The 24,319-nt window shown below is 49.8% G+C and overlaps 1 protein-coding gene across 1 annotated transcript in view; it reads right to left on the reverse strand.

Annotated features, from left to right (window-relative positions):
- Nucleotides 1–24,319, reverse strand: part of LOC135242613 (neuron navigator 2-like) — a 139,392-nt gene that overhangs the window by 97,771 nt on the left and 17,302 nt on the right. The window contains exons 2-5 of the mRNA XM_064313763.1: nt 16,813–16,930; nt 13,125–13,177; nt 2,751–2,823; nt 1,943–2,153 (exon numbers count right to left, since the gene is read on the reverse strand). Coding sequence (XP_064169833.1) covers nt 1,943–2,153; nt 2,751–2,823; nt 13,125–13,177; nt 16,813–16,930 — 455 coding nt within the window. The remainder of the gene's footprint in view (nt 1–1,942; nt 2,154–2,750; nt 2,824–13,124; nt 13,178–16,812; nt 16,931–24,319) is intronic.

Raw genomic sequence — 24,319 nt, forward strand, 5'->3', positions numbered from 1 at the left:
GAGACAACGCATTCATGGTTAAGCAGCATCCAGGAATGCATCAGAATTCCCAGTTCGCATTTCAGTTACAAGCAGTTTACATATTGCCCATGTCTGATGGTAATATGTGTTGTCAGTTTATAACAACATCCAGCCAAAGACTCTCTGTTCAATTAAAACAATTATTAATTACATGTTCAAATACGAAAACATGCTCACAGCAAACACACGATGGGCCAGGCATCACGTAAGGTTCATTTCATTCAGCTGCATGTAAAACTCAAATAAGGGGGGGGGCGTTTCTCAAGCAGAATATTATATTTAAAAGCATGCAGTAAAGCAGACGTGTCCAATCTCATCCAAAAATGGCTGTGCTGGGTGCAGATTTTTGTTACAGAATGAAGACCATAATGAGTTAAATAGTAGAATCAGGTGGTGTAGTGCTGAGCCTAAAACCAGAGCTGGAAACTCTCAGGATCAGAGAGTAAAAGTCCTGCTGTGTGTTTCTTCCACCCATGAACTCAGCCAGCTGATTTCACTCATTACTTCTACCCTCTGGCTGAAGAATGGTGCTAATTAGACAATCCAGTTGATTGGAACAAAGTACTGGAGAGGGCTTAATTTCCAAAACTGGATTTTACACTTGGATAAAACAAAAAGCCTGCGCACTCTGGCCCTTATTGGATAAGATTGGACACCCCTGCAGTAAGGACTGTGTAACACACACACACACGCACGCACACACACACAACACACACACGCACACACGCTCGCGTGCGCTGACCTAGAGGCTTTTCTCTGACCGAGATTAAACTTGAGCACTTTCCTCTGAGAGGAATCCTGGGATGGAAGACTGTGGCGACGGGAGGAAGAGAGAGATGGAGGAGGAGAGAGAAGAACAAACACACGTTACAGCAGAAAAGAGCTGGAGAGAGAGAGAGATGACCTGCCACAACATTACATGCAATGGGAGGGTGGTGGAGAGACAGAGAGAGAGAGAGAGAGAGTCTAGCATTCATTGTATATAGTTGTATGTTGTAACCACTGCTTTGGCAACACAAGTGCCTATATTTGTCATGCCAATAAAGCACTTTGAAATTGAAAGTGAAATTTAGAGAGGGCGGGGGAGAGATAGGGAGAGGGAGGGGGAGAGAAAGGGGGGATCTTTCACTTTCTGAATTAGTTTATTTTACCATATGCTTTGTGTATATATTAGTAATGCCAATTAAGACAATTGAACTGTTGAATTGAAACAGACCAAGAAAGATACTTTTTAATCTTTCATTCAATTTCTGCATGTTTGGGTGACACAAATTATGCCATGACAATAATGAAAAGTGAAATGAAGAGAACAAGGAAAATGGAAAATGGAATTTAAAATCAGAGCGTCCTCTTACAAACAATTACACATAATTCAATGAGATGGGAATCAGTTTGTTGTCATTAAAATTAAGAGTTTAACAAAAATATATTGGGCGATTAAGCGGGCAATTAGGTGGAGACTAATGCTAGAAAGCAGAAAAAACTTGAAACGCAATTATACAGTTTTGCGATGCACCGTTCCAATTGCATTTTTTCAATTGTGCAATGGGACTGGTTTCCCTTCAAAGGTAAAAAAGCAGAGAATGAGCTTCAGCTTCATCTTTACCGTGGGACTCGTCCACTGACGCTAGCATACGTTAGCGTATTACCATGGGACTGGTCCACCGACGCTAGCATGACGCTAACATACGCTAGCGTATTACTGTGGGACTGGTCCACCGACGCTAGCATGACGCTAACATACGCTAGCGTATTACTGTGGGACTGGTCCACCGACGCTAGCATGACGCTAACATACGCTAGCGTATCACCGTGGGTCTGGTCCACCGACGCTAGCATGACGCTAACATACGCTAGCGTATTACCGTGGCTGATCTATACGCGTTCTCAGTCACGCGGCGCACATGTAGCGCTGGGTTACCTGGACTGCATCTCCGCTTGTGCTTTCTGCATGTGTGCCGGGGGGGCGTGGGGCGGGCCCTGCGTCTGGACGGGGGTCCCGTGCGAGGGCGTCCCGGCCTGGCTGGGGGCGGCGGTCTGGTGGGAGAGTTTTTGGGCCTGTTGCTGCTGCTTGTACCGGGACAGGCTGAAGAACAGACCCAGGATGGCCTTCAGATTCCCATTCCGGATTTCTGCGGGGATGGCGGGGGTCGGGTGGGAGGGGAGTGGGGTGGCGGACACAGAGGAGGTCAATGGCTGCTCCGCAGAGTGATCACCTTTCCCATAAACCCTTGGGAAAACTTTCTCTGCACTGAGGACCAGAGCTGAGGCACGGTTCTTTTCATTTCAGGATAAAATAAAATAAAATTCAATCAGTTCACTTAAAATGCCTTATATAGAACATTCTGGGCCTTTTTCAGTTTTGAGCTGAATTTCAGTTCATATCCCGAACTAGACTAAACTGAAATGAAACAGCTTTAAGGAATATTCTAAGAACCGGCTTCAGCAAAACAGCTGAGAAAACCATTACGTTTAACACACAGACATTACACCTGCATTGTAAGGTCATCAATTTGAAATGTCACAGTCGTGCATATTCTGGGTAATTAGCAGTCATTACGCAGTGTCAGGGTAAAAACGAAACCCCTCTCATCGTAGCCCCCCCCCCGGCGCTCGAGCACTGAACCCAGAGCGACTCGGCGTCGGTCTCCGATCATTAGCCGCCGCGTCAGCGATTAGCGGAAAGGTTAGCGCGGTTAGCGCTAGGGCTCGGGCTCGGGCCGGGTTACCTTCCGCGGACAGGCCCTGCACGTTGACGCCTTTGGCGGCCAGGAAGCTGAGGCAGGCGTCGATGTTTTCAATCTGAGGCAGGGGAGAGAGAGAGAGAGAGAGAGAGAGAGAGAGATATCAGTCTCGAGGAGCGACTCCTTCGCATGGCTACGCGGTCAGGCTAAAGTACACGACGGAAGCCGTCCTGAAGCGCCGCCTGAGTTTCGGCTCTAGTCCGGGGGATGAGCGGCGAGCGGCGGAGGAGGACGCCGCCGCCCCTAACAGGAAAAACCTGAAGCGCCGAAAGTGGCTCCTGCCCAGTTTCGACGCCGCTGTGCTAAACCAGATTTCTTTCAAAACCCGCATTCCCCCGCGAAGCCTCGTCGCTGACGAGTGAGGAGAGAATGCGGGGCGTCTGTCTGAACCGGGGGGGGGGGGGGGGGGGGGCGGGGGGGGTCCGTGGCCCTGGACCCCGAAGAGCCGCAGAACGCGCCGGTTTCCGCCGTTTACTCAAAACGATCGGCGCTGGCAGCTCGCTCACCTCGCCCAGCTCCTCGGGTCCGAATCGGCTGCAGATTTTTTTAAATCGAAAAGACAGCAGACCCCTCCAGTGACCCTCCAGGACCGGGGTTTGGTGGGGGGGGGGAGACACCCCTTTGATTATATTTGTAATGTCAAATAAGAGTATGACAAAATGGAGAGCGGTCTTTGAATGTGTCGCGTTCGCAGGAGCAGGAGCGCGATAAAACATTAACAGAGAGCCGGGCGGCGGCGGCGGCCGTGCTGTAATTAACGAGCCTTATCTTCCGTCTCGTTGCGTCCGTTGAAGCATGACATCAGCGCCCGGGTCTGAAAGCGATAAGGAAAAATCACGCGAGCTCGCGCTGACACTGGCGCTGGCACTGGAGGGGTTAACGGGAGTCCGAGGGAACTGTTTACATTCGAACCGGTTTCGACTTCCTCGTTAACGCCCTCCCCACACCCCCCAACCGCTCTTTTTTTACGTGCCCGAACGCCCCACTTCTCACCTTTTACTAGCCCGAGGGCTTACGTCTTCAAACAGACTTCCCGCAGCCTTTGACTAATATCCGCGCGAGGTTCAAAGTTCTATTTTTTCTTTTCTTTTATTATCGAAGGTGACGGCGGATTTTAACGAGGAAACTTGAAGCCGGTCCGGCCGTGCGTAAATTCTCGGCCTGCCGGTAACCCCCGGTGACGGCGGCGCGAGCGGACTTTGGCGCCGTCTGTCCGGACGCAACGATTCGTGACCGATTCGCCCGGCCCTGTGAGAACAGACGTGTTTAAAAACAACACACAACGGGTCATTTTTAACACACAACGTGTCCTTTTTTAACACACAACGTGTCATTTTTTAACACACAATGTGTCATTTTTTAACACACAACGTGTCATTTTTAACACACAACGTGTCATTTTTTAACACACAACGTGTAATTTTTTTAACACACAACGTGCCATTTGTAACACACAACGTGTCCTTTTTTAACACGCGTGTCATTTTTAACACACAACGTGTCATTTTTTAACACACAACGTGTCATTTTTAACACACAACGTGTCATTTTTTAACACACAACGTGTCATCTTTAACACACAACGTGTCATTTTTAACAGTGTAATTTTAACACAAGTGTATTTTTAACATACAACATGTCATTTTTAACAACACACTGATTTGTTAACACACAACGTGTCATTTTTAACACACAACGTGTCATTTTTAACACGCAACGTGTCCTTTTTTAACACGCAACGTGTCATTTTTTAACACACAACGTGTCATTTTTTAACACACAACGTGTCATTTTTTAACACACAACGTGTCATTTTTAACACACAACGTGTCATTTTTAACACACAACGTGTCATTTTTTAACACACAACGTGTCATTTTTTAACATGCCTCCGTGTCCAGTTAAGGACAGCACATTTTGTGTTACTTTCAACACAGCCTGCGTTAGAAGTCTCCCTTTGTGACACATAAATTGTATATTTGTCACACAAAAGTAATAACTTTGACATAAAATGTTTCGAAAGTGACACAAAAAGTGCGTCCGATGTTGACAGATCCTTTTTGAGCATGCCCTCTTCTCTAAATCTCTGTCACGCACCAGGGTTATTCACCTGTGAGCTGAATTCAGCTCGACGCAGATACACACTGCGATTGCTGAGGAGATACTAGCACACTGTTCAAATTGATCAGATTGTGACAACTGGCTAAGTTTACCTGAGCACCAATACCCTGATGTTTGGGAGTAATTAAATTGATTCATAAATGTCCAGTTCAGTGGGCATAGTGTTAGCACACCTCCCACTAGTGACAGAACAATAAGTAATGTATGTGCGTATTTCAATTAGGCACCAGCTTTAATTCATATGCAGTACAGCACATCTTATTCATATGGGCTTATAATGAGCACACATACTAACAAAAAAATATTATTGAAAAGACTGCGGCCGCCAGGAAGAGTTGCTTTAGCAACCCTGCATTACACATTTAAGAAGACCCTGTATGCTCAGTGCCCATAACACAAACACCCAGGACAGAAGCTACAGCAGGGGTGTCAAGCTCCAGTCCCGGGGGGGGCCGCAGTGTCTGCTGGTATTTGCGGTTTCTTTCTAGTCAGCAGCCAATTAAGGCCTTGAGAACAAGGTGTGTGGACTCCTCAGCCAATCGGTGACTCGCATGAATCACCGAAGGCCAGCAGACACCGCGACCCCTCCGGGACTGGAGGTTGAAACCCCCCCCCCGTGCTGGAGCAACCTGCGACCACAACGTAGCGCGAGCCCCTTCAAGCTCGGGACACAAGCAGCCCCGTTTCCGTGGTGAAATTAGGAGAGCTGGTCCACGCTGGATCAGAGGGAAAACCGCACCGCACGCTCCAGCCAGGTGGGGGGGGGGGACGGGGGCGGGGCCAGGAGGGCTCCAGTCTAAACAACATGCAAATCAGCAGTAAGAGGTACGCCTTTGCTTTACCCCGTTGCTAGGCGACCTCACGCGGCGGCACCGTCCCCGAAACCGGGCTGACAGACGGGCATTAACAGGATCCGCAAACTTCCCGGCCAACGGAGTCCTGCATTTACATTTGGCTTACGCTCTTACGCAGAGAAACTTACACAGCTTACATCACATTACAGGCCATTTATCAGACGCTCTTATCCAGAGCGACTTACAGAACACAACTTTTTTTTTTTACATCCATTTATACAGCTGGATATATACTGGAGCGATGCAGGTTAAGTACCTTGCTCAAGGGTACAACGGCAGTACCCTACCCGGGAATCGAACCCGTGAACTTTACGTTACAAGACCAGTCATTATACTTCCCCATTATGCTACACTGCCGCTTACATAAAATCCATTTACATGGCTCGATATTTACTGAAGTAATTCAGCAGAACTACCCTTGCTCAAGGGTACGGTCGGATCCTTACTGTCAATCAAACCAAAGTTGCAAACCCAGTTCCCTAACTTTCATTCCACGCTGCCACCCGTTCTGGCTGCGATCACGTGACCGGCCATTGGCCCTTGTTTATAATCCACCGTCAGCAGTTAAGAGCTGAGAGCAGCCTTTGCTCCCGCATCAGAATCGAACGATGCCATCCCCCGTAAATAAAAACAGCGCAAGAGTCAGGCTGTTTCAGCAGAGCGAGCAGAACCCGTGCCTGGCTTTTCGCGTTATCGCGAACGTCAGCGCTGTGAAATCAGGAAAAACTACGCACCTGAGTAACGGAAGGGCTGCTTAAGTTACTTAACTTTTCAGCTTGTTTAGAAAAGGGGGGGGGGAATTTTGCAGATGCAACTGAACAAAAACACCACCCCCCCCCCTCACTCTCGGTTTTAAACATCCGTCGCTATTTCTGGGTTCGGTTTTGGGGGTCAAACAAAAAAGCTTTTGGTGAAGTTTGAAAAAAAAAAAAGAAAAAAAAAAAGTCCGTTATAAAGAACAGGGCTGTGTTTGGAGGGAGGGTCAGTGTTTCCATGGACGCTAATTCCAGGCTATTTTAGAATGCGGGGTCTGCTGGTAGCCGCCGGGTCATAAGAGCTGGGGGGTTCTGAGCGCGCTCTCTGGGCCCGAAAAAGCGAGACCCGCGTGGGCGGAGACGTCCCGGGGCCGCCGAGAGATCGAGGGGGGGGTCCTGACCCCCGACAGCTGGTCCTCCGACAGACCGACCCCTCACCCCCCCACCACCACCCACCACCCCCGGCATCCCAGTTACGCCCCGCTCCGAATTCCTCCCCTGCTCCGCATCGACTGACCCCAGCGCGGGGGGGGGGCGAAACTTACCGCCGATCCGCGAAGCGTACGCGACCTCAAGTCGCCAGGACGCGGTACGCAAAGAGGGAGAAAGGTTCACGAGAGGCCGAATGGCGTTTTTAGCGACACACCGGCACCGCGGTTCGAACGGCGGTGCGCGCGACCTCGCGGAAGGCCGCGTCCGCGCCGTGTCAGCCGGCCGAACCTTGGGCAAACACAGCTGACTCGTCACCATCACAAACCCGACGAGTAAACAGGCACTCTCGCCTCGCCTCAAAGAGAGCAGGCACACGCTCTGTTTACATACGGAGCGGAGACCGGGCCGGTTTTACACGGGTTTCGGGGGTTCGGCTGACCCGAGGGAATTTCGACGGAAAACTCGGAGCGCTTCTCAGGAATGCCGCAGAGACAGCGCTACCTATGTCAGGTGGTCACGTGTCTGTTTGTCTCGCCCTGTTTTAAAAGTATGCAATTGAGCAAAAATGATCATCATCACACTTTTAAGTTTTAGAACAATTCTTACTGAAACCGTAATTGGCCTTATAATAGCATATTAATGCTATTTAAATTACTTATTTTGAGTATTTAAATGAACTGCATGTATGTCTGCCAAATACACCAGCTGGAAAAACAGCTCTGTCAGGTGGGGATTATATACATATGCCACTCAGTCCTTTTAACTTCTATCAGCGTAGTCTAACCACAGTATTGTTAGCTAGCTATACGAACATTTATTGAATTAGACCTACACTTTAGCCATTGCTGTAAGGTAAAAACGTAGGCTACAGCCTATACTACTCGAAATGGTGCCCTAGCCACTTAAAAAAACACTCAATTCAAACAGAGCTCAAGGTGCTCTTTGAAAAATCCATGTTTCATTATAGATTCTATTCACACTGCCACCACGTCAGTTTGAACACTAACAACCGGAACCTCGAGAACTCCACTTGACCATCATTGCCTGCATCCCTGATGATGGCAACCATGTTGAAAACCTCACCGGTTCAGAGTCACAACTTCTGCTGAAATGCAGAATAAAGATTCTAGAAGCTTATATGACCCAAAAAAAAACAAGAGAACAGCTAAAGGCTAATTTCTTCATGAGTACTACGTAGCGTTCTAGAACTTTCTTCATCCCTCATATGAAGAAAGCCGTTGTTCTCTCCACCATTCTACTCTAAATCCCTAAAACCTCACTGCTGTCACATCCTATATGTGTCCATATAATTCAGCCTATAGCCTTCTGCACCAGTGTCTTGCTCCTCCACTCATATACACAGAACAGAACATACAGAGTTGCTATAAGGGTCATTAACATCAACTGATCAACTACAGTCAGTTTGTCAAAAAAAACATCAATGCTATGTCATCAGTTCTATGCAACAGCACTGTACATTGCATCTTACCTGAAGGCAGTGTTACCTGTGCGCACTGCCGGAAGCACCTGCTCACAGCAGCCACCCGTGCAGATTTCAAATGTTTATCTGCGTCGGTTCACGCTGAGCAAACAGAGGGGAGGGGCTGCGGATCGTTCCGGAAACGTCCAGCCGAGCGGGCGCGCGCGCAGTTAGCGCTCGGTCGTTCGCCCGGCTGAGCGCTCTCTCCAGGGCGGAGACGCGTACGCCGCGCGCGGGCGGCCCTGCGGAGCACCGTCGAGTATCCGAGTATCGCCCTCGTCAACTCAGACACGCTCGGCATCCGCCGTGGCTTCCTGCTCAAGGCGTTCTCCCCTTTCTGGTCTCAGACAACGCAAGGTATGTCAAACAATGGGATGGTGTAATCCGCAGGTACAGGAGAACAAGCGCTCCATTCATCATTGACACAAAGGACTTAAGAGCACATCGTCGCACCGTCTGAAGCCAGGAAATTCCTCTCGTGTTTTCGGACGCCTCTTCCTCCTCACGTGCCGGTCGGACGTCAGCGGTTCGCCGTCGGTCGGTCCGAAGCGGCCTTCTCGTCAGGCGAGGGAAAATCCGAGCGCTTCGTTTACGACCTCACCTTTGAGACGGCCGCCCGATGAACAGAGAGCTCCCGGAAACCCCCCCCCGCGCTGGTCGGGGAGGGCGGCGGCCGGACGCTTTTTGGCGACCGCTGGAGCGGCGAGCTCGGCAGATTTGCATGCGCTGGGTCACCCGGAGTTCACCTCGCCGGTCAGCTGACGCAGCGGCGCCACCGTCGCCCGTCAAACGCGCACGCGGGAGGCCGACGTCGCCGCGACGCGTCCGGGTCGGTACTTTCCGTCGCGCCGGTCAAACATTAACCCGACGGTCCCTGCGCCGCCCGGACCTGGGTCATTAACGTCAGATCCGCACGCAGCCTAGCTTTCCTCACGACAGTCAGGCTAAAACGTTACACTGTAACTCCTAGACTTGAGCGTGCTTCTGTCTAACACAAACATCCTACGTGTCGGGCTTGAGCAATGCAGCCGTGCAGCTGCACTGTCAATGATTTGTTTGGGCTAGGAAAGCCATGCACTGATGCACTGAGAGATTAAGACGGCAGTAGAGTTAGAACAGCAAGGGCACTGGGCTTGTAATCTAAAGGCTGCAGGGTTCGATTTCCAGGTTGGACGGGTGCTGTTGTACCCTTGAGCAAGATACTTAACCTGCATTACGTCAGGATATATATCCCAGCAGCATAAAAAGGATACTACGTTTAAAAATAAATAACAAATTTAAATTCAGTGTAAGCTGCTTTGGACAAGAGCGTCTGCTAAATGCCTGTAATGTAAAAATGTAAAGACTTTGCAGTTTGCACACAAAAACCTCCAGTACTGTGGGCTATAACAGATGCCAGGGCTAGGGCCCATATTTATAAGACATATTAGAGTAGGAAGGCTGATGCAGGATTAGTTTTGCCCCGGCTATGTCCAATCTGTATCTATTGTGAAACTGACCCTGGATCAGTGCTTCTACCAGAACACAGGCCGTAGGGTTTAAGGCTGGGTATGAAATGTATTTTCGCGGTACAGGGGATTTATCGTGACATGCTGAGGGGAGATTTGATGGATGTGTCAACAGTCATTTAAAGACTGTGTCTGATTGGTTAGAACTGGTTTGCCGTAACGTGTTCAGAGAATCTGCGGTTGGAGTTGGGTTTTAACACAGGCAAAAGAGGAGGAAAAATAAGGAGCGTGTCAATTATGACGTTGACCGTTATTTTTGAAAATTCATAAATCTACCGCAAGCAACTTGCGCGCGCCTTGCGCAATTAACAACAGTGTGAAACCGAAAGTAGCTAAACCGGTGCCGAGTCACACTTTGCGACCTAAAAAGTGAGAGCGAAGTCAACGAATGTTTGTTTAATATCGCGCTGTTTGAAATTCGGAATTCCCAGTTTTTTATATTTTTTACTGTAGTCTTTCTCCGTGGATGGTGGAGATGGGGATTTCCGCAGGACGAGCTGACTAAGGAATCAGCTGGGCTTTCACGCGCTGATTAAAGCTGTGTGTCTCACCGCGAGAAGCACGCGTCTCGTTAATCGCTTCCTCAAGCGTAAAAAACGCGGACGATTCCGTTCGTCTGAAACTACAGAAGGAGCGTGCCGAGACTCGACTCCCAAGCCATAAAGTACCTTCTACACAAGGAATCTTGCAGATAAACAACAGCCACCTGATAGGTCCACCTCTGTGGTTGTGGGTGGGCTTCAGTTAACACATGGAATCATCCCTGCAGTTTTTTAGTGATCCTGTGTCAACGTCCTCCTAAACTTGTAAATGTGAGGGGGGGGCTGTGTCATTTTCTTTCTTGCTTGGCAGTCATTTAGGGTGGGGGGGCTGTTTTAAGAATGACAGACAGGAGCAGTTGTTAAAACAGCTACTCGTGTTCAGCCAATCACAGGGTTTCCCAAACCTTTTCATCATCCAGGACCCCCTAAAGCACTGATGCTCAGGCTAAGGACCACCCATCTCAGTGACAAGGCTAACTGAAGACAGTTGCTGACAACTGCTCACACCCACCACAGATGATAAAGTGACTTTTTAACCCACTGGTATAGGGAACCAGGCATAAAACAGGACATCATAAACTACCGATCTCCATTGGATCTATATTGGACATGTCTATAGTTACAATTATAACACTCAGTTCTCATAGATCACCATTCATTCTACTCTATTATCAGATCACCATTCACTCAGAGTTTTTTCTTGCCACCGTTTGAGGGTTTTTCCCCCCACTGGGAGTTTTTTCTTTTTTTACCTCACGTGCTTGCTGTTTGGGGGTTCAGGCCTGGTGTTTGCTCGTTTTTCCTCTGTTTCTTATGTATCTATCTTTGTGACAGTTCTCTGTGAAAAGCACTATATACAAATAAATTGAATTGTTCCATTCTCAGATTACAATTAATTTTGCTTTAGTCCCACAGATTACTAAACTTTGCTTTCTCACGGCCGCTTTCCAGAACCGCAGTGCCTTCTGGCAGGCGATTCTGACAGGCCGCTTTTTACGAACGCATCCGTAACGCACCACGCATTCATGAACGGATCCAATCTGAAGAACGATCCATTCCACACGTGCTAGCCTGCTGAACCGTGTCCCGATTTAAACCAGCGGGTGAAGTGCGCTACGGCAATTCGGGGGGGTTGAGAGGGGCGAGTGTTTTTTACGCGATCGAGAAGAAGAGCGGCGGCGATCGAACCTTCATCGCACTCCCAACAGCCGCCGCCGCCTTTGATTTCCGCTACTCAGAGGATGCAAATGCGTTCAGGGAGAAAAAAAAAATGTAAATTAAAAAACGCGGCTCGTTTGCACAATGGCCGCCTCAGCGCCTGCCTCACGGGGACTCCTGCGCCTCCGCCCAGGCGGATTCCGGGAAAAGCCCGCCCGCGTTCGGAAGAGTTCAGAAGCGCCCGCTCCAGCCGGACCCCCGCTCCAGAGCGAGGCGGCGGTACCGGCGGCCGGGCCCCCGCCGGAGAGAGCGGCACCTTCGGCGTTCAGCGGCAGAATGGCGGGCAGATAATCGCGGGTGGAGAGAGAGCGAACGCGGAGGCGGCGGGCTAACGTCCGAAGCCTCGACGCTGCAGGGAGCTGTGAAGCCGTCGTTTGGCGGTAAAAGGGACCAGGCCTAATCGATGCGGAGGACGCCACGCCACGCGATACAACGGGCCGGGCAGTTCTGAAAATTTTGCCCCCCCCCGTCGGCTCTTGTAAGCGCTGAAGAAGGTTGAGCAAAGAGCTGTGTTTAAACTCTTCTATTATTACGTTATTTCTCCTTTGTTTAACCGGGGCAGTCGCGTTGAGGTTGACGTCTCTTTTGCGAGCGAGCCCAGGAGCCTGCGTGTCTTCAGACACGTCTTAACCGTCACTGGCTGTGGTGAAAACAACGAATCGCACCCTCAGCTCAGGAAAGGGATGCGCGCCCAAGGAAATCGCCGTCCGTCTCGACGTGGGAGTCCCCCCCGCCCCTACCGAACGCCGTTAAGTCTTCAACGGGACCGTTAAAAAAACCAGAGCCTGCATTAACTACCCTGGCAGCCTGACTTCATGCGCAGTCTGCCAATGGTTATACGCAGAATAAATGATGCGACTTTGGCATTGCTTCGCTGAAACACTCCGAGGTGCCGAGAAAGTTAAATAAACATTTAATTTTCCGGCATATATGAGTTAAGTATAAAAATGAAGATTTTATTGCTAAAACTAATGCGTTTTGGCAAGATTCCTTCATCGGGGTTACACGTACAAGCAGCAAAGTGCTTCTTCTATACCAGGGCTGCCCGACCCCGCTCCTGGAGATCTACAGTCCTGCAGGTTCTCATTTCAACCGTTATGTGGCACCACCTGACTCTGCTAATTAGCATCTCGATGAGATCTCTAGCTGAATGAGGTGTTTTGTTGGTTGCAGTGAAAATCTACAGGATGGTAGACGGGCAGGAACAGGGTTGGGCAGCCCTGTTGTATACAAAACAATAAACTCTGAAAAAGTTCAGAACAACCAATAAGTAAACATCTAACAGACCATAATCTAGGAGGAGGGACGAATTCAGACATGACAAGGCGGAAGGGTAGCCAATGGTTACCAGGATGGCTAACAGGCTGCGAACAGGCAGCATTGTAACTTTAACGCTGCACATTAAAGAAACCGCGGATAAAGAGGAACCAGCAAAGCAGCTTTACTCACCATCTGAGACCGGCTCTTTGGGCACCCATTGATATCCGCAATCTTCTCACTGGCTGCAAGGAGACGGGGAGAGAAGAACAGAAAGAGGACTCTTAGTCACGTCTCTTTGGAGACCGTCGTCCCCGCAGACTAAGGCGAGAGGGCTCTTTCAGTGCGGAGGGAGGTACTGCCCCGGAGAAACTCAATCTTATCAAAGCAACGGCACAGAGGGCCAGCCCGGGCCCGGGATAGCAGCTCGTTTGGGGGTGGGGTTGGGAGGGGTGTAGTGTGGGGGGGGTGATTCTCAAGGGGTTCCCGAGGCCCAGCCCACAGCAGCTGAAACAAGGCCGTACTCTCAGGCCGACAACTGTGTGGACAGCTTCTCGGGGGGGGGGGGGGGGCTCCTCTGTACCCCCGGCCTGCTGTGGAACCGGCCGCCAAACAATGTGTAACATGGGCCAGGTGAGTCCACTCACAATGCTGTAGACAAAGACACTACGCACAAGACATCCAAGACACTGTACACAAGACATCCAAGACTCTGTACACAAGACATCCAAGACTCTGTACACAAGACATCCAAGACTCTGTACACAAGACATCCAAGACTCTGTACACAAGACATCCAAGACTCTGTACACGAGACATCCAAGACTCTGTACACAAGACATCCAAGACACTATACATAGCAACTCCAAAGCCTCTGTTCTCACAGACATACAGAGCTGTGACACAAGACATCCAACTCTGTACACAAGACATCCAAACTATCGTATCACAGATAACATCCAAGACTCTGTAACTATGATCATCCAAGACTCTGTACACAAGACATCCAAGACTCTACACGAGACATCCAAGACTCTGTACACAAGACATCCAAGACACTGCACACAAGCTCAAACTAGTCCACGGCTCTGATTGACAGTTGCTCCTCCAGCCCCCTGCGACACAGAAAAGGCTCACAGCACAGAACACACATTGCATGTATTCATTTAGCATACGCTGTTACCCATAAAGCCTTGTTTGTTTGCTGCTTGTTCTTGTGCTGAGCAGGAAGCAAACGTGGCATTCAGAAGTAACGTGCTCACAGCCCGTTTAAACTCCACTAACTGCGCTTTAACTGTTTGACTGACATTTAGACTCACGCGTACCTCCATATCAGGTTTGTGATCAGTTCAGAGATGAATACAGATATTATCAGGTGATCAACGTGAGAAATAAACACACTCACGCATAGACTGCGAGAACTACGCTTCTTCATTTTCCGCCCACTTTTGGTTTTAGACTGAAACTTAGCTGTCTTGGAGCAAAGGATGGTGTTGCCTGGCAACCCCCAATGAAGAGGAAGGAGGGACAGACAAACGGCCCGTGCACTTTGACGACAATGGACGTAGACGACAATGAAATATAACCCGCACAAGAGATCAAATAACCGAAAAGGGTGAAGTCAGCCCATTGAGGAAGACTCCCCGTTGGCCGTACAAAATGGAGCCTGACGCACATCCCGATGGAGGCCGTGAGATTGCGGCCAATCGGCGACTGACCTATTACGTCACCTATTAAGACTTTACAATGGCGCCACACAAAAACCCCATTTGAACTCATCTACAGAGGAAGTGCCCGAGACAGCTGATCATGGAATCAAACCGGCAACCAAGTGCCCTTTTGCTATAAAAGGGCCTGCTGTGGTTTTATATTGCTTCATTTCAAACTAGGAAAACTAAATCCAAATGCCAGTAATCTGTCATTTCACTGTTGTGAATTAGCCATAATTTAGGTTACCTTAAACCAGCGGTTCTCAACTCGGGCCAGAAAGGGCCGGTGTGGGTGCAGGCTTTTGTTCCAACCAAGCAGTTACACACCTGCTTCTACTAATCAACCTTTGGAGCCTTTACTAAGGACCTTGATTAGTAGAATCAGGTGTGTAACTGCTTGGTTGGAACAAAAGCCTGCACCCACACCGGCCCTTCCTGGCCCGAGTTGAGAACCACTGCCTTAAACTGTAACTCTTTTCATAGGTCCGCAATGGTGGAAATAGTACACTTTGGGGATATTCCTGTGGTTGTTGTACGCACTGCAGTACTATGCGAAAAGTCCTTGGTTTAAAAACACTGCTTACTGTACCAGGACGGCAACACCCCAATGATGCAGCGGATGATGTCATAGCTCTCTCGGGATGCTAGGACTGGGCCAGACGCGGAGATTATACTGGATTTCTGAAAACGCCGAATCGACAGGAAAAGCCAGCGATTGGCCAATTTCCTGAGTGAGCAAACGCGTCTGGAATCGGAGTTGCCAAAGCCGGGCAGCTCCGCGGTCCTCTGGCTTCCGCCCAAGTTCTGGTGCCCCCAACGAACGTCCGCTGTCCTTCACACACACCCCCTCCTCTCCTCCGGGGGTTTGTTCCCGCAGAGTGGAGCCAGCGCAACGCGGCTCAAAACACAGCGCAGCGCTTACGGTACGAGGCGCTACGCTACCCGCAGCAATGCGCATTCAGCATCTGCATGACCGGGCTCCCGAGTCCACCGTCTCCTCTGCACCACGGGCGCCGCCCCCGAATTTCAAACCACCGCGGAATAATTTCCACATATTCACTGCGCCATGTCAGCACGTCAACTGACATATTTTTGCAAATAGCATTGATTTCATCACACTGAATCCCTACCTTAATTATTTTTTTTTTAACTCATGACGGATCGTATAAAAAAACAAAATTATTCTCCGATACTGATTGCTCAGAAAGGAAAAGCTCAAATTGCATTATGGGAGTTCTGCAGTATCGCAGTATACAAGGCTTAGTCAAACTGTACAATTTATACATAAAATGCAGAATTTATCGTGGCTGAAGAATCTTCAGTGTAAAAAAAAAAAGCTGTTCAGTGAGAGGTTCCTGAGGAGATGCCCATAAAAGGAGGCATATCATGTGTTGGCCCCGCCCACTTTGATATTTACAGTCCGATGCACTCAGCTCTGGTAGCAGGGATAAATAAAAAAAGTAAATCCTGCAGGAGGCTCTTTGTCATGCTGAGTTGCGGGGTGGTGGGGGGTCGTGGTTAACTGTTGCTCCACTGATGTGGTGCAGGGATAGCTGGGGGGGCCCGGGGGGGGGGGGGGGGGGGGGGGGGGGGATTTAGCGTTAGCATTGCCCGCAATAAAACACAGCTTTTCAGCAGTGAAGGTGGCAGGTCCCATTAAAGCAGTGGGGACAATGCCACCCCTGAATAATGGAAGCAACACTTCCTTTCCATTGTCAGAGAAATTAGGGCAAGCTTTCCTCTGTCATATAGCCTACCACCTGAAATGATTTACTGTTTGTTGTTATTGATATTAAAGCTCATTTTCTTCAGAATTATAATTTACACTGTCCTTCCGAAAATCATACTTTAAAGAAAAGCAGTATTTATTTCCGTGTTTCTAAACTTGACAATTATTATAAATTTTCCACGTAAATTAATGCTAAACCGCGTGTTTTAAGGTTTTATAAAACGTATTGAAGAAATGCAAAAACTAGCCAATATTGCTTAAGTAAATATATAGTCGATATGTTCTGCAACTTTCGGAATAGCTCCGATTACAAACTTCACAACGCGCAGAATACAGTAGTAGCCACGACATCACATGTAAATAAGGAGGAGCAGGTTGGAAAGTTGTCAATTAAAGGACAAGAAGTTGTGTTTTTAGATAGCATAAAAGGACATTTTCTTACCTATAACCTGTATGATTTCGGCCAGCAGCACTCCGTCCGCGACGTCTTGCTGCAGGTCCTTGATCAGGCGCTTGTGGCCAGATTTCGCCAGATAATGGTTGGCCCAATCCGTGTAGATCTGCAACAGAAACACAAGCGGCAGTGAGGACAAGAAGGAACAAAAACGTCAAGAATTTCGACAGTGAAAGTGTAATTTAAAAGCAAAGCAAAACAAAAATTTACGAGTAAAACCAACCGCGGAAAGCAGAAACATACGACTGCGAGTCTGCCGTTTCCAGAGCGCTCGTTGGCATATTCGCGTGCTATTCAAATTCAGAGCATTTTGAGCGATTCAAGTGCCGTTTTCAGGCTGTGCCAGTTCTTTCCCCCCAAATGAGGCTTCTGACATCACGGCTGAAGACAGACACGGCCTTCAGTGGCCAAGAGCACTTGAATGCTACTAGCGTCTGAATAATCTGAATGCCTTTGTTGATAATTGTGCTATTTAGAACGGCTTCGCCTTCATTTCAGCATCTCATTAGCCACGAAGACTTGTCTGCAAACAGTGAAATGTCAAGGCCGAAGAATGTATGAGATTACACTGGTAAATAATAGAGGCCACGCACTCAGTAGAATGTATTTAACACGAGAAGAGCCCGATCACAAAACCGTGACGGTAGGGGGGCGAGTGGGGATTGGCATGTGCGTAATTGCATACACACGGGAAATGCAAGGAAACCATTCAAACGTTACCTTTTCAAAACAGTATGCTTTATCGTGCAATACAATTAGAAGCTAAGAGTATAAAAATATCATCTGTTGCCGTAGTAGCAGTTTTTTTAAGTTTGTAAAATGGGACGAAAATGTATATTTCAAATTGTTCTGTCCACCAAGAAATTCTGAAATGTATTAAGCGAGTGCTAGGTCATGCATCTCACTGGGAAACAGTGTACTCAGTTCAGTTCATTCATAAATCAGGCACGCACATTCAGAACTGATGCCAGTGTAACGGAACCCCCGTGTGTTCCATTTCGGCTCCATTCACAGAACGGGGATGTCGAGCTGGGCACACAGTGTGGATATCTCCCGGAGGAATCTCAGAAATGTTTGGCTCAACATTACTCCACGCGGTAAGTGATCTGCCCCAGCTGACAGCGGTATTCAGAGCGAAATGCGCATTTAACGAGCTCTTCACCTCAAATCGCTTGGGAAAGGATTCGCACCCACACATGGAGAACCGACGCGTAAGCCATTCATTTGAATTTTAATAGAAGCCCGCCTCATCGAGGGCTGACGGGTCCGGTCCGTAACGGAATATGAGGCCACCGAGGGCTGTGATTCCGCGAAAGGCTGAGCGTGATTCACTTCCCCCAAAATCCCTTGCAGCAGCACCGACCGCTATATAGACAGGCTGACCTCGCGCGCGCCTTTCCGTGTCACGAAAAAACCCCAGGAGCCTCTGGTCGTTACTCAGGGCATGACTCACGCCGTTCCAACGACGAGAAACAACAGGTGCGCGCCGTTCGGCTTTCAATCTGTGCTCTTCGAGTCTTAAAACAAAGATCACTCATCTAAACACAGGGCACGGCTTTAAAGAAAGGCATCGACCTTCGTTTGAAATCAGATATGCAGGTTGTAGGATGAGGGTCACAATTAAAAAGCAAGGAAATCACGTCAGTCCCCAGGAAAGTGTATGACTCAGCTTGAGCACATCGGTTAACAATCGCCAGTAAAGTTTATGACACAGCCTTAGCACAGTAGCTATCAGGCGCCAGGAAGGTGTATGACATAACCTCATATTCACCCCAGAAAACCCTGAGATTTCTTTAGACGTGATTTAGATGAGCCTGAAGCCCTGATAATACCGAACTGCCTCATGGACTCCAGCGGGTCACATGTTCTCCTTCCTGGTCCTCCAAGGGCGGAGGCAAACCCCCCTCAAGCTGGGAAACCGAGTCCAGCGGCAACCCGGCACGTCCACTCCCGCCGTGCGACATGGAGCCGCCTCAACACCGCGTCTACAAAGCCGCTAACCCGCCGGGAGAAGACGCACCCCAGGCTTCGTAGCACGCGCGTGCGTGCGGGGGAGAGCACCGGCCGCCGCGTTCCGTCCTTTGATGTCTGCTCTCGTGGCCGATCGCGTGCCGCTCGAGGGGCCGGCTGCACGGCCGTGACCGCGGCCCTGGCTGACGGCCCGACCCCTCGTTTGAAGCGGGAACAGGTGCTCTCCCGCTCTCGCGCTGCCGGTCCCGCCGGTCTTCAAAAGGCTCCCGTCGTCCCGCAGCGGCTTTCCTGCCCCGGCAGGTCTTTTCCGCTTTTACCGCGGCCGGCCGGGGTGTCTTATCATCGACGGACGGAAGGCGCGTCGGATAGTCGCGGTAAGGGACAGCAGGCACGCGGACGGAGGGAGCGAGGGAAGTCGGCTCGGGGGTCCTTCCCGGGGAGAAGATCGGATTTGGTACCTTGACAGATGGGAAGCTAGCCTTTGCCGAGGCAGTCCCCCTGCCCTGACGAGTCCCGCGTAAACACCGCTGTCACAAAGGCGCGCGCCTGTGCCGTCCGCCCATTCACTGTAAAAGCCCCTCCAGGACAAATAAACCATCTATCTAGCATCTCATCTCAACGGCGTACCCTGAAGCTTGTGCCATTACATTACATTACATTGCAGGCATTTGGCAGACGCTCTTATCCAGAGCGACGTACAACAAAGTGTATAACCATAACCAGGAACAAGTATGACGAAACCCCTAGAGAGAAGCACCGGTCCAAGTGCAGGGAACAACCGCATAGTTCAACTTGGACCCTGAAGGTTAAACTGAATAACACTAACACAACCGAGAACGGCAACAACGCAGTCTATGCAAAAATACAAGCAGTAGTTAAGACAGGTGCATTAACTAACTACAAAACAGCTACCTAGTTACAACCCTAAGCTTACAAGCGCTCGAAAGAGAGCGCGCGATGGTCGGGTCGGCCGACGGGTAAAGAACGTGCTAGAACGCTGTTAGAAGATACTATCAGTGCGCATCCAGGGAAACATGCAATAATCCACTGACTGTGTTCAGGAAAAGTCCTTCAAGACAGTCAACGGTTTCATCAGCCTTGTATGTAGCACACTGCACTGAATGCTAACAAGAGTTAAAACAATTTTTTATTTATCTTTTTTTTAATTGACAGCACGAGAAGATGAACTCTCCAAAAAAAAAAAAAACAATAAAGTTGACAATATTTAAAAGTCAACGAAGTTCAAGTTTCGCTTCCGTCCCGCCCCCCCCCCCCATGCATACCACATCTGTATCCATTTCAGAAAGTCCTGTATGAAGAGGCTCCCGTTTGCCAGGTGCTGGCGTTCGGAAGGCAGGCTTACCGCTCTGTAGTGCTCGCAGCAGAGCTGGCTGCGGCCCCTCGTCGGGACCCCGCGGGCCCCGCCGAGAGCCATCCCGGGCGTCGGGGTTGCCGCGGGGACGCGGTCTGGGGCCCGGGCCCTGCGGCGGACGAGCGCCGGCATGTGGCGGGGGGCGGGGGGGGCGGGGCGGCGGAGTTAAAATTAGCCGCTCCGGTCCCACTCTCGCGACCTAACCTTCCCCACGGCTCTCCCAGGCCACTTTGGAGACCTTCCTCCTGGGGTAAACATCTCGACCCCACCCCCTGACTCGGCCCCCTCGCCCTCCCCCCAACCTCTAACCCCCCCCTCCCCCTCCCCTCCACCCCTTTCCCAAACTCCTCCCTCTTCTCAAGGTACTTGCAAAGTCCAGACCCAGACAGTGTAAACAGGATCAGTGTGCTCTCAGGGGGGGGTTACGGGTAAAGACGCAAACACGTCCCCGGTGGGCTCAGCCCCCTGATAGGGGGGTTACCGCCTCGTTAAGCTGTGATTACGGCAGCTCCGTCACGGGAAAGCCCCCGAGCTCCTGTCCGTCCCGCCGAGCGTCCAATCCCTGAGCTCCGTGACCGTCTGTTGCGGGGGAGTCGGCCAACCCGCTGACGCACTTCACGGAACGGCAGCGGACGAACCCTTTTATCTCTCCGCTAAACGTCTTTGAATGATGAAGTAGCCCCCCCGCCCCCCCCCTACACACCCGATGGTCAGTAAACAGTAGGCTGTGAGGGTGTCGGGTTACCTGCAGGCTCAGAGTGTGGAAATCTCACGGGTTCGAGGTGACCAAAAGCTTCTCTGTGCGGTTACGATCCGTCAGTTAATTCAGCTTCAGGTCTAGCTTCCGGCTCCTTCAGCTCAAAGCCCTAATGAGTCAATCAAGCTTGGCATCGGTGTAACACGGTATGGGTCGTTTCTGTCACTGAGGGAGGTGAGGACCTCTGTGGCTTCAACATAATTCCTTTTCACAAGATGTCACAAAGAGGGATGATGCTGGTATCTCCTGCACTATGTACTGCTGGTCTATAAAAGCTGAGGAACATGTGACCATAAGCGTGCCAATAACCATGATGCTGAATTAACCCTTTAATATACACAAACTCAGTGAGGGATTGTATCATCCACCTGTCCAGTCCTTTATGAGTGTTCATATGTATGACTTATTCACGCCATATTTTATTTAAAACTGTGAACACGCCTTTGTCCTGACACCACTACACCGTTGTCAGGCAGAGAAAAGGGGGGTCATCGTAGAGTTTTATACTCTGGCCTCTTTGCTCTCAATCTGAGAGCATGCAGTTTGATCAAAATTCAGCTTTTCAGGGTATCTGTGCTGATACAATATTCAGATGTATACTTACAAAGTGAAATGATGAGTGTACGCTCTTTTTGCATCTGTTTCCCATAAGACAGCCCTGTGTTAAGTGTTGAGTGCTGAATTAAATCCTGGAGGAGCGTAGGAATCGGTGCTAATCTAATCACTTTGCCTGATGTCATTTCATTCTCTTTACTTATGATGCGGTGTTCCTGGCAGACCCTCTACCTCACTACATTTTCAATCACTCAGCACCCCCGCCCACCTCCAATCCCCCCCCAAAAAACAATTAAAAGGTCCAGTGTGACACTTCAGGCTACAAGCTGGAAGACATTCACATCCTCCTGGCAATTATTCATTTTTGTCCCCTACAGGGGACATGAGTCTCTGGTCTTAGTCTTGAGAACCAGATATACTGCTGTGCTGAAACCTACAGTACGCGACAAGGGACATTAGATAAAAATGAATCATACTTTAAAAAAAAAAATATTTTCACCGCAACGTGTTTTTGTGATCCAAAAAATGAAAACACTGCCAGTTCCCAGGAGGACAAACCTTTGGCTGACTGCGAAGTGCTAATTAACAGCATTTAGCCATTTAGCCTCGCTACTTCCCACAGACACAGCTGGCTAACCTCTTTTCCCCATCACCGCCACCCGGCCCCACCCATCATCTGAGCTACATCACATATCATATCTTGTGCATAAACTGGCTGACATGCTGGTCACCAGTCGGCACCCTGAGCCGACCAGAGGAGGATGGGTTTCCCCCCCTTGAGCCTGGTTCCTTCCAAGGTTTCTCCCCATCCGCCACAGGGAGTTTTTCCTTGCCACTGTTGCCTTAAGCTTGCTCCTGTGGGGGTTTAGGCTAGGGTTGTCTGTGAAGCGTATTGTGACAACTGTTGTAAAATACGCTATATAAATAAAATTTGATTTGATGATTTGAAATTTGATTTAATATTAGTCTCTCCTGAGAACACCCAAGTCCTGACCTGCCCACCCGATCTCCCACATGTATCATGTTCTTGTCTGGGTGGTCACTAAAATGTTGTGCTGCGACTCAATCAGACCAACTGACCAAAGAAATCCAGTCGCCTGATGATGATGTCATAAACTTCAGCACACTGAAAGATTCCCCGCCTCACTCAAGCGAAGTTCTTGTTCCAGAAGGGCACTGTGCACCTGGAATTATTTAGCGTTTACAACCTGAAGTTCATCATCACTTTTCCAGGGGTTTTGTTCCTCGCTCGCCACAGAGTAGCAGCGGTTCTGGGTTTGTGTTCGCAACGAGACCTCCAAAAACTAAAAGCCGGCCCCTGCGATCGCTGGCGAGCTCCGCTTTGAATATCGCTCATTCGACGAATGCATCCGCACGGCGTCGTTCCGACCTTCCGGAAGGTCACGTGATGCTGCCGCTCGCTGTCGCCAGGCGCCCGTCCGAGCCCTGGCGGATCCACGGTGAAGGAAAACGCAAGATGGCGGTCGTGACAGGTTGTTCCATCCAGCAACTTTTCAAAGGGGAAAAGTTTGCCCTTCCCTTACCGTCACAAACATCGCTGCACTTTGACAGAAGCCCGTGTGATTTCAGTTGAATTTCTGCTCTTCATCATTTAACATAGCTTCGCTCAGGTTTCTTTATTCTGTAGAACGCTTCAATTTCTGTTACCAAAGTCCGGTCTAAAACAGGAACAGATTTTTTTTCCAGAGGGTAATTTTCATTTATTTATTGCCCAGCAGCCTTCACTCAGCTGAATCCACTGCTCTGAGTATCGTTAGCATCTGGTTCTGGTTACCGGTGGAATGGTTCCCGGTTCTCCACACCACACTGCAGCCCAGGCTTGCAGATGGTCCTGACCAATCGAAGGACGGCTCTCACAGAAGTCGACCTATCGGGTGTCGGGAATGACGGACGAGGCAGGGTCAAGATGAAATCACTTACCTCGCCCCAGTTGTTGGCCCCCACCCCACCCCCCATCCTAACCGGACACGCGCACTGAAGCCACACACAGACAACCACAATGACCGACTCTCTCTCCAGGGCTAAGCGTGGCTTTATCTATCAACCATAAATCACCAAGGTTACAGCACGCAGACGCTACAAATATACCAGCATGCACTAGTCCCTACAGCCAGTGCTTCATAATGCTACAAATACCAGCGATGCTGACGAGCGTTTTCTCTGTACAGGGAAGTTCAGATCTTTTTCTAAATATTACATTACAGGCATTTGGCAGACGCTCTTATTAAGAGCAACGTACAAAGTGTATAATAAATACATTGATAAATATTTCACAGGCCCGTGGAAGCTCAGACTTGGGTCAATAAAGGCAGCTAAATTTCACGAAATTGAACCTGTATTCATCGCAGCGGGGGAGCGCAGCTGAACAGCGAAGATCCACAGCAGACCGTGCAGGCCCGGGACTTTCTCCCCGAGACGAACGTCAGCGAAGCCGCGGAGGTGAAGGATTGGGCTGTGACGAGAAAACCACCCGACCGAAAGCGCTTCAAAAAGTGCCCGTCGTAATCACGCGTGAAATCGATTCGCGCTCCCGTGACGGACGCAAAGAAGAAGAAAAAAAAAAAAAGACAAAACGCTCCATCATCGGCGTCCTGTCAGTCGCCGCGGCGGCCGTCCCGGTTGCGCCCCGGGGTCGCCGCTACGAAAACGAACGGCTTTGCAAAACGGAGTGATTTATTTAGCGCCGGGAATCGCTCACGGACGGGGAAAAGGAAGCCCGCCGACGGCGTTCGTACCGATCGCCCCGCCCGGAGTAACGCGACGCGTCTCGGTTGCGAGCCTGCGAGGTATCGCGTCGCGTGAAGATTCTTTCCGGAAAG

The sequence above is a fragment of the Anguilla rostrata genome, chromosome 16, assembly GCF_018555375.3.
Source record: "Anguilla rostrata isolate EN2019 chromosome 16, ASM1855537v3, whole genome shotgun sequence".
NCBI classification, from domain to species: domain Eukaryota; kingdom Metazoa; phylum Chordata; class Actinopteri; order Anguilliformes; family Anguillidae; genus Anguilla; species Anguilla rostrata.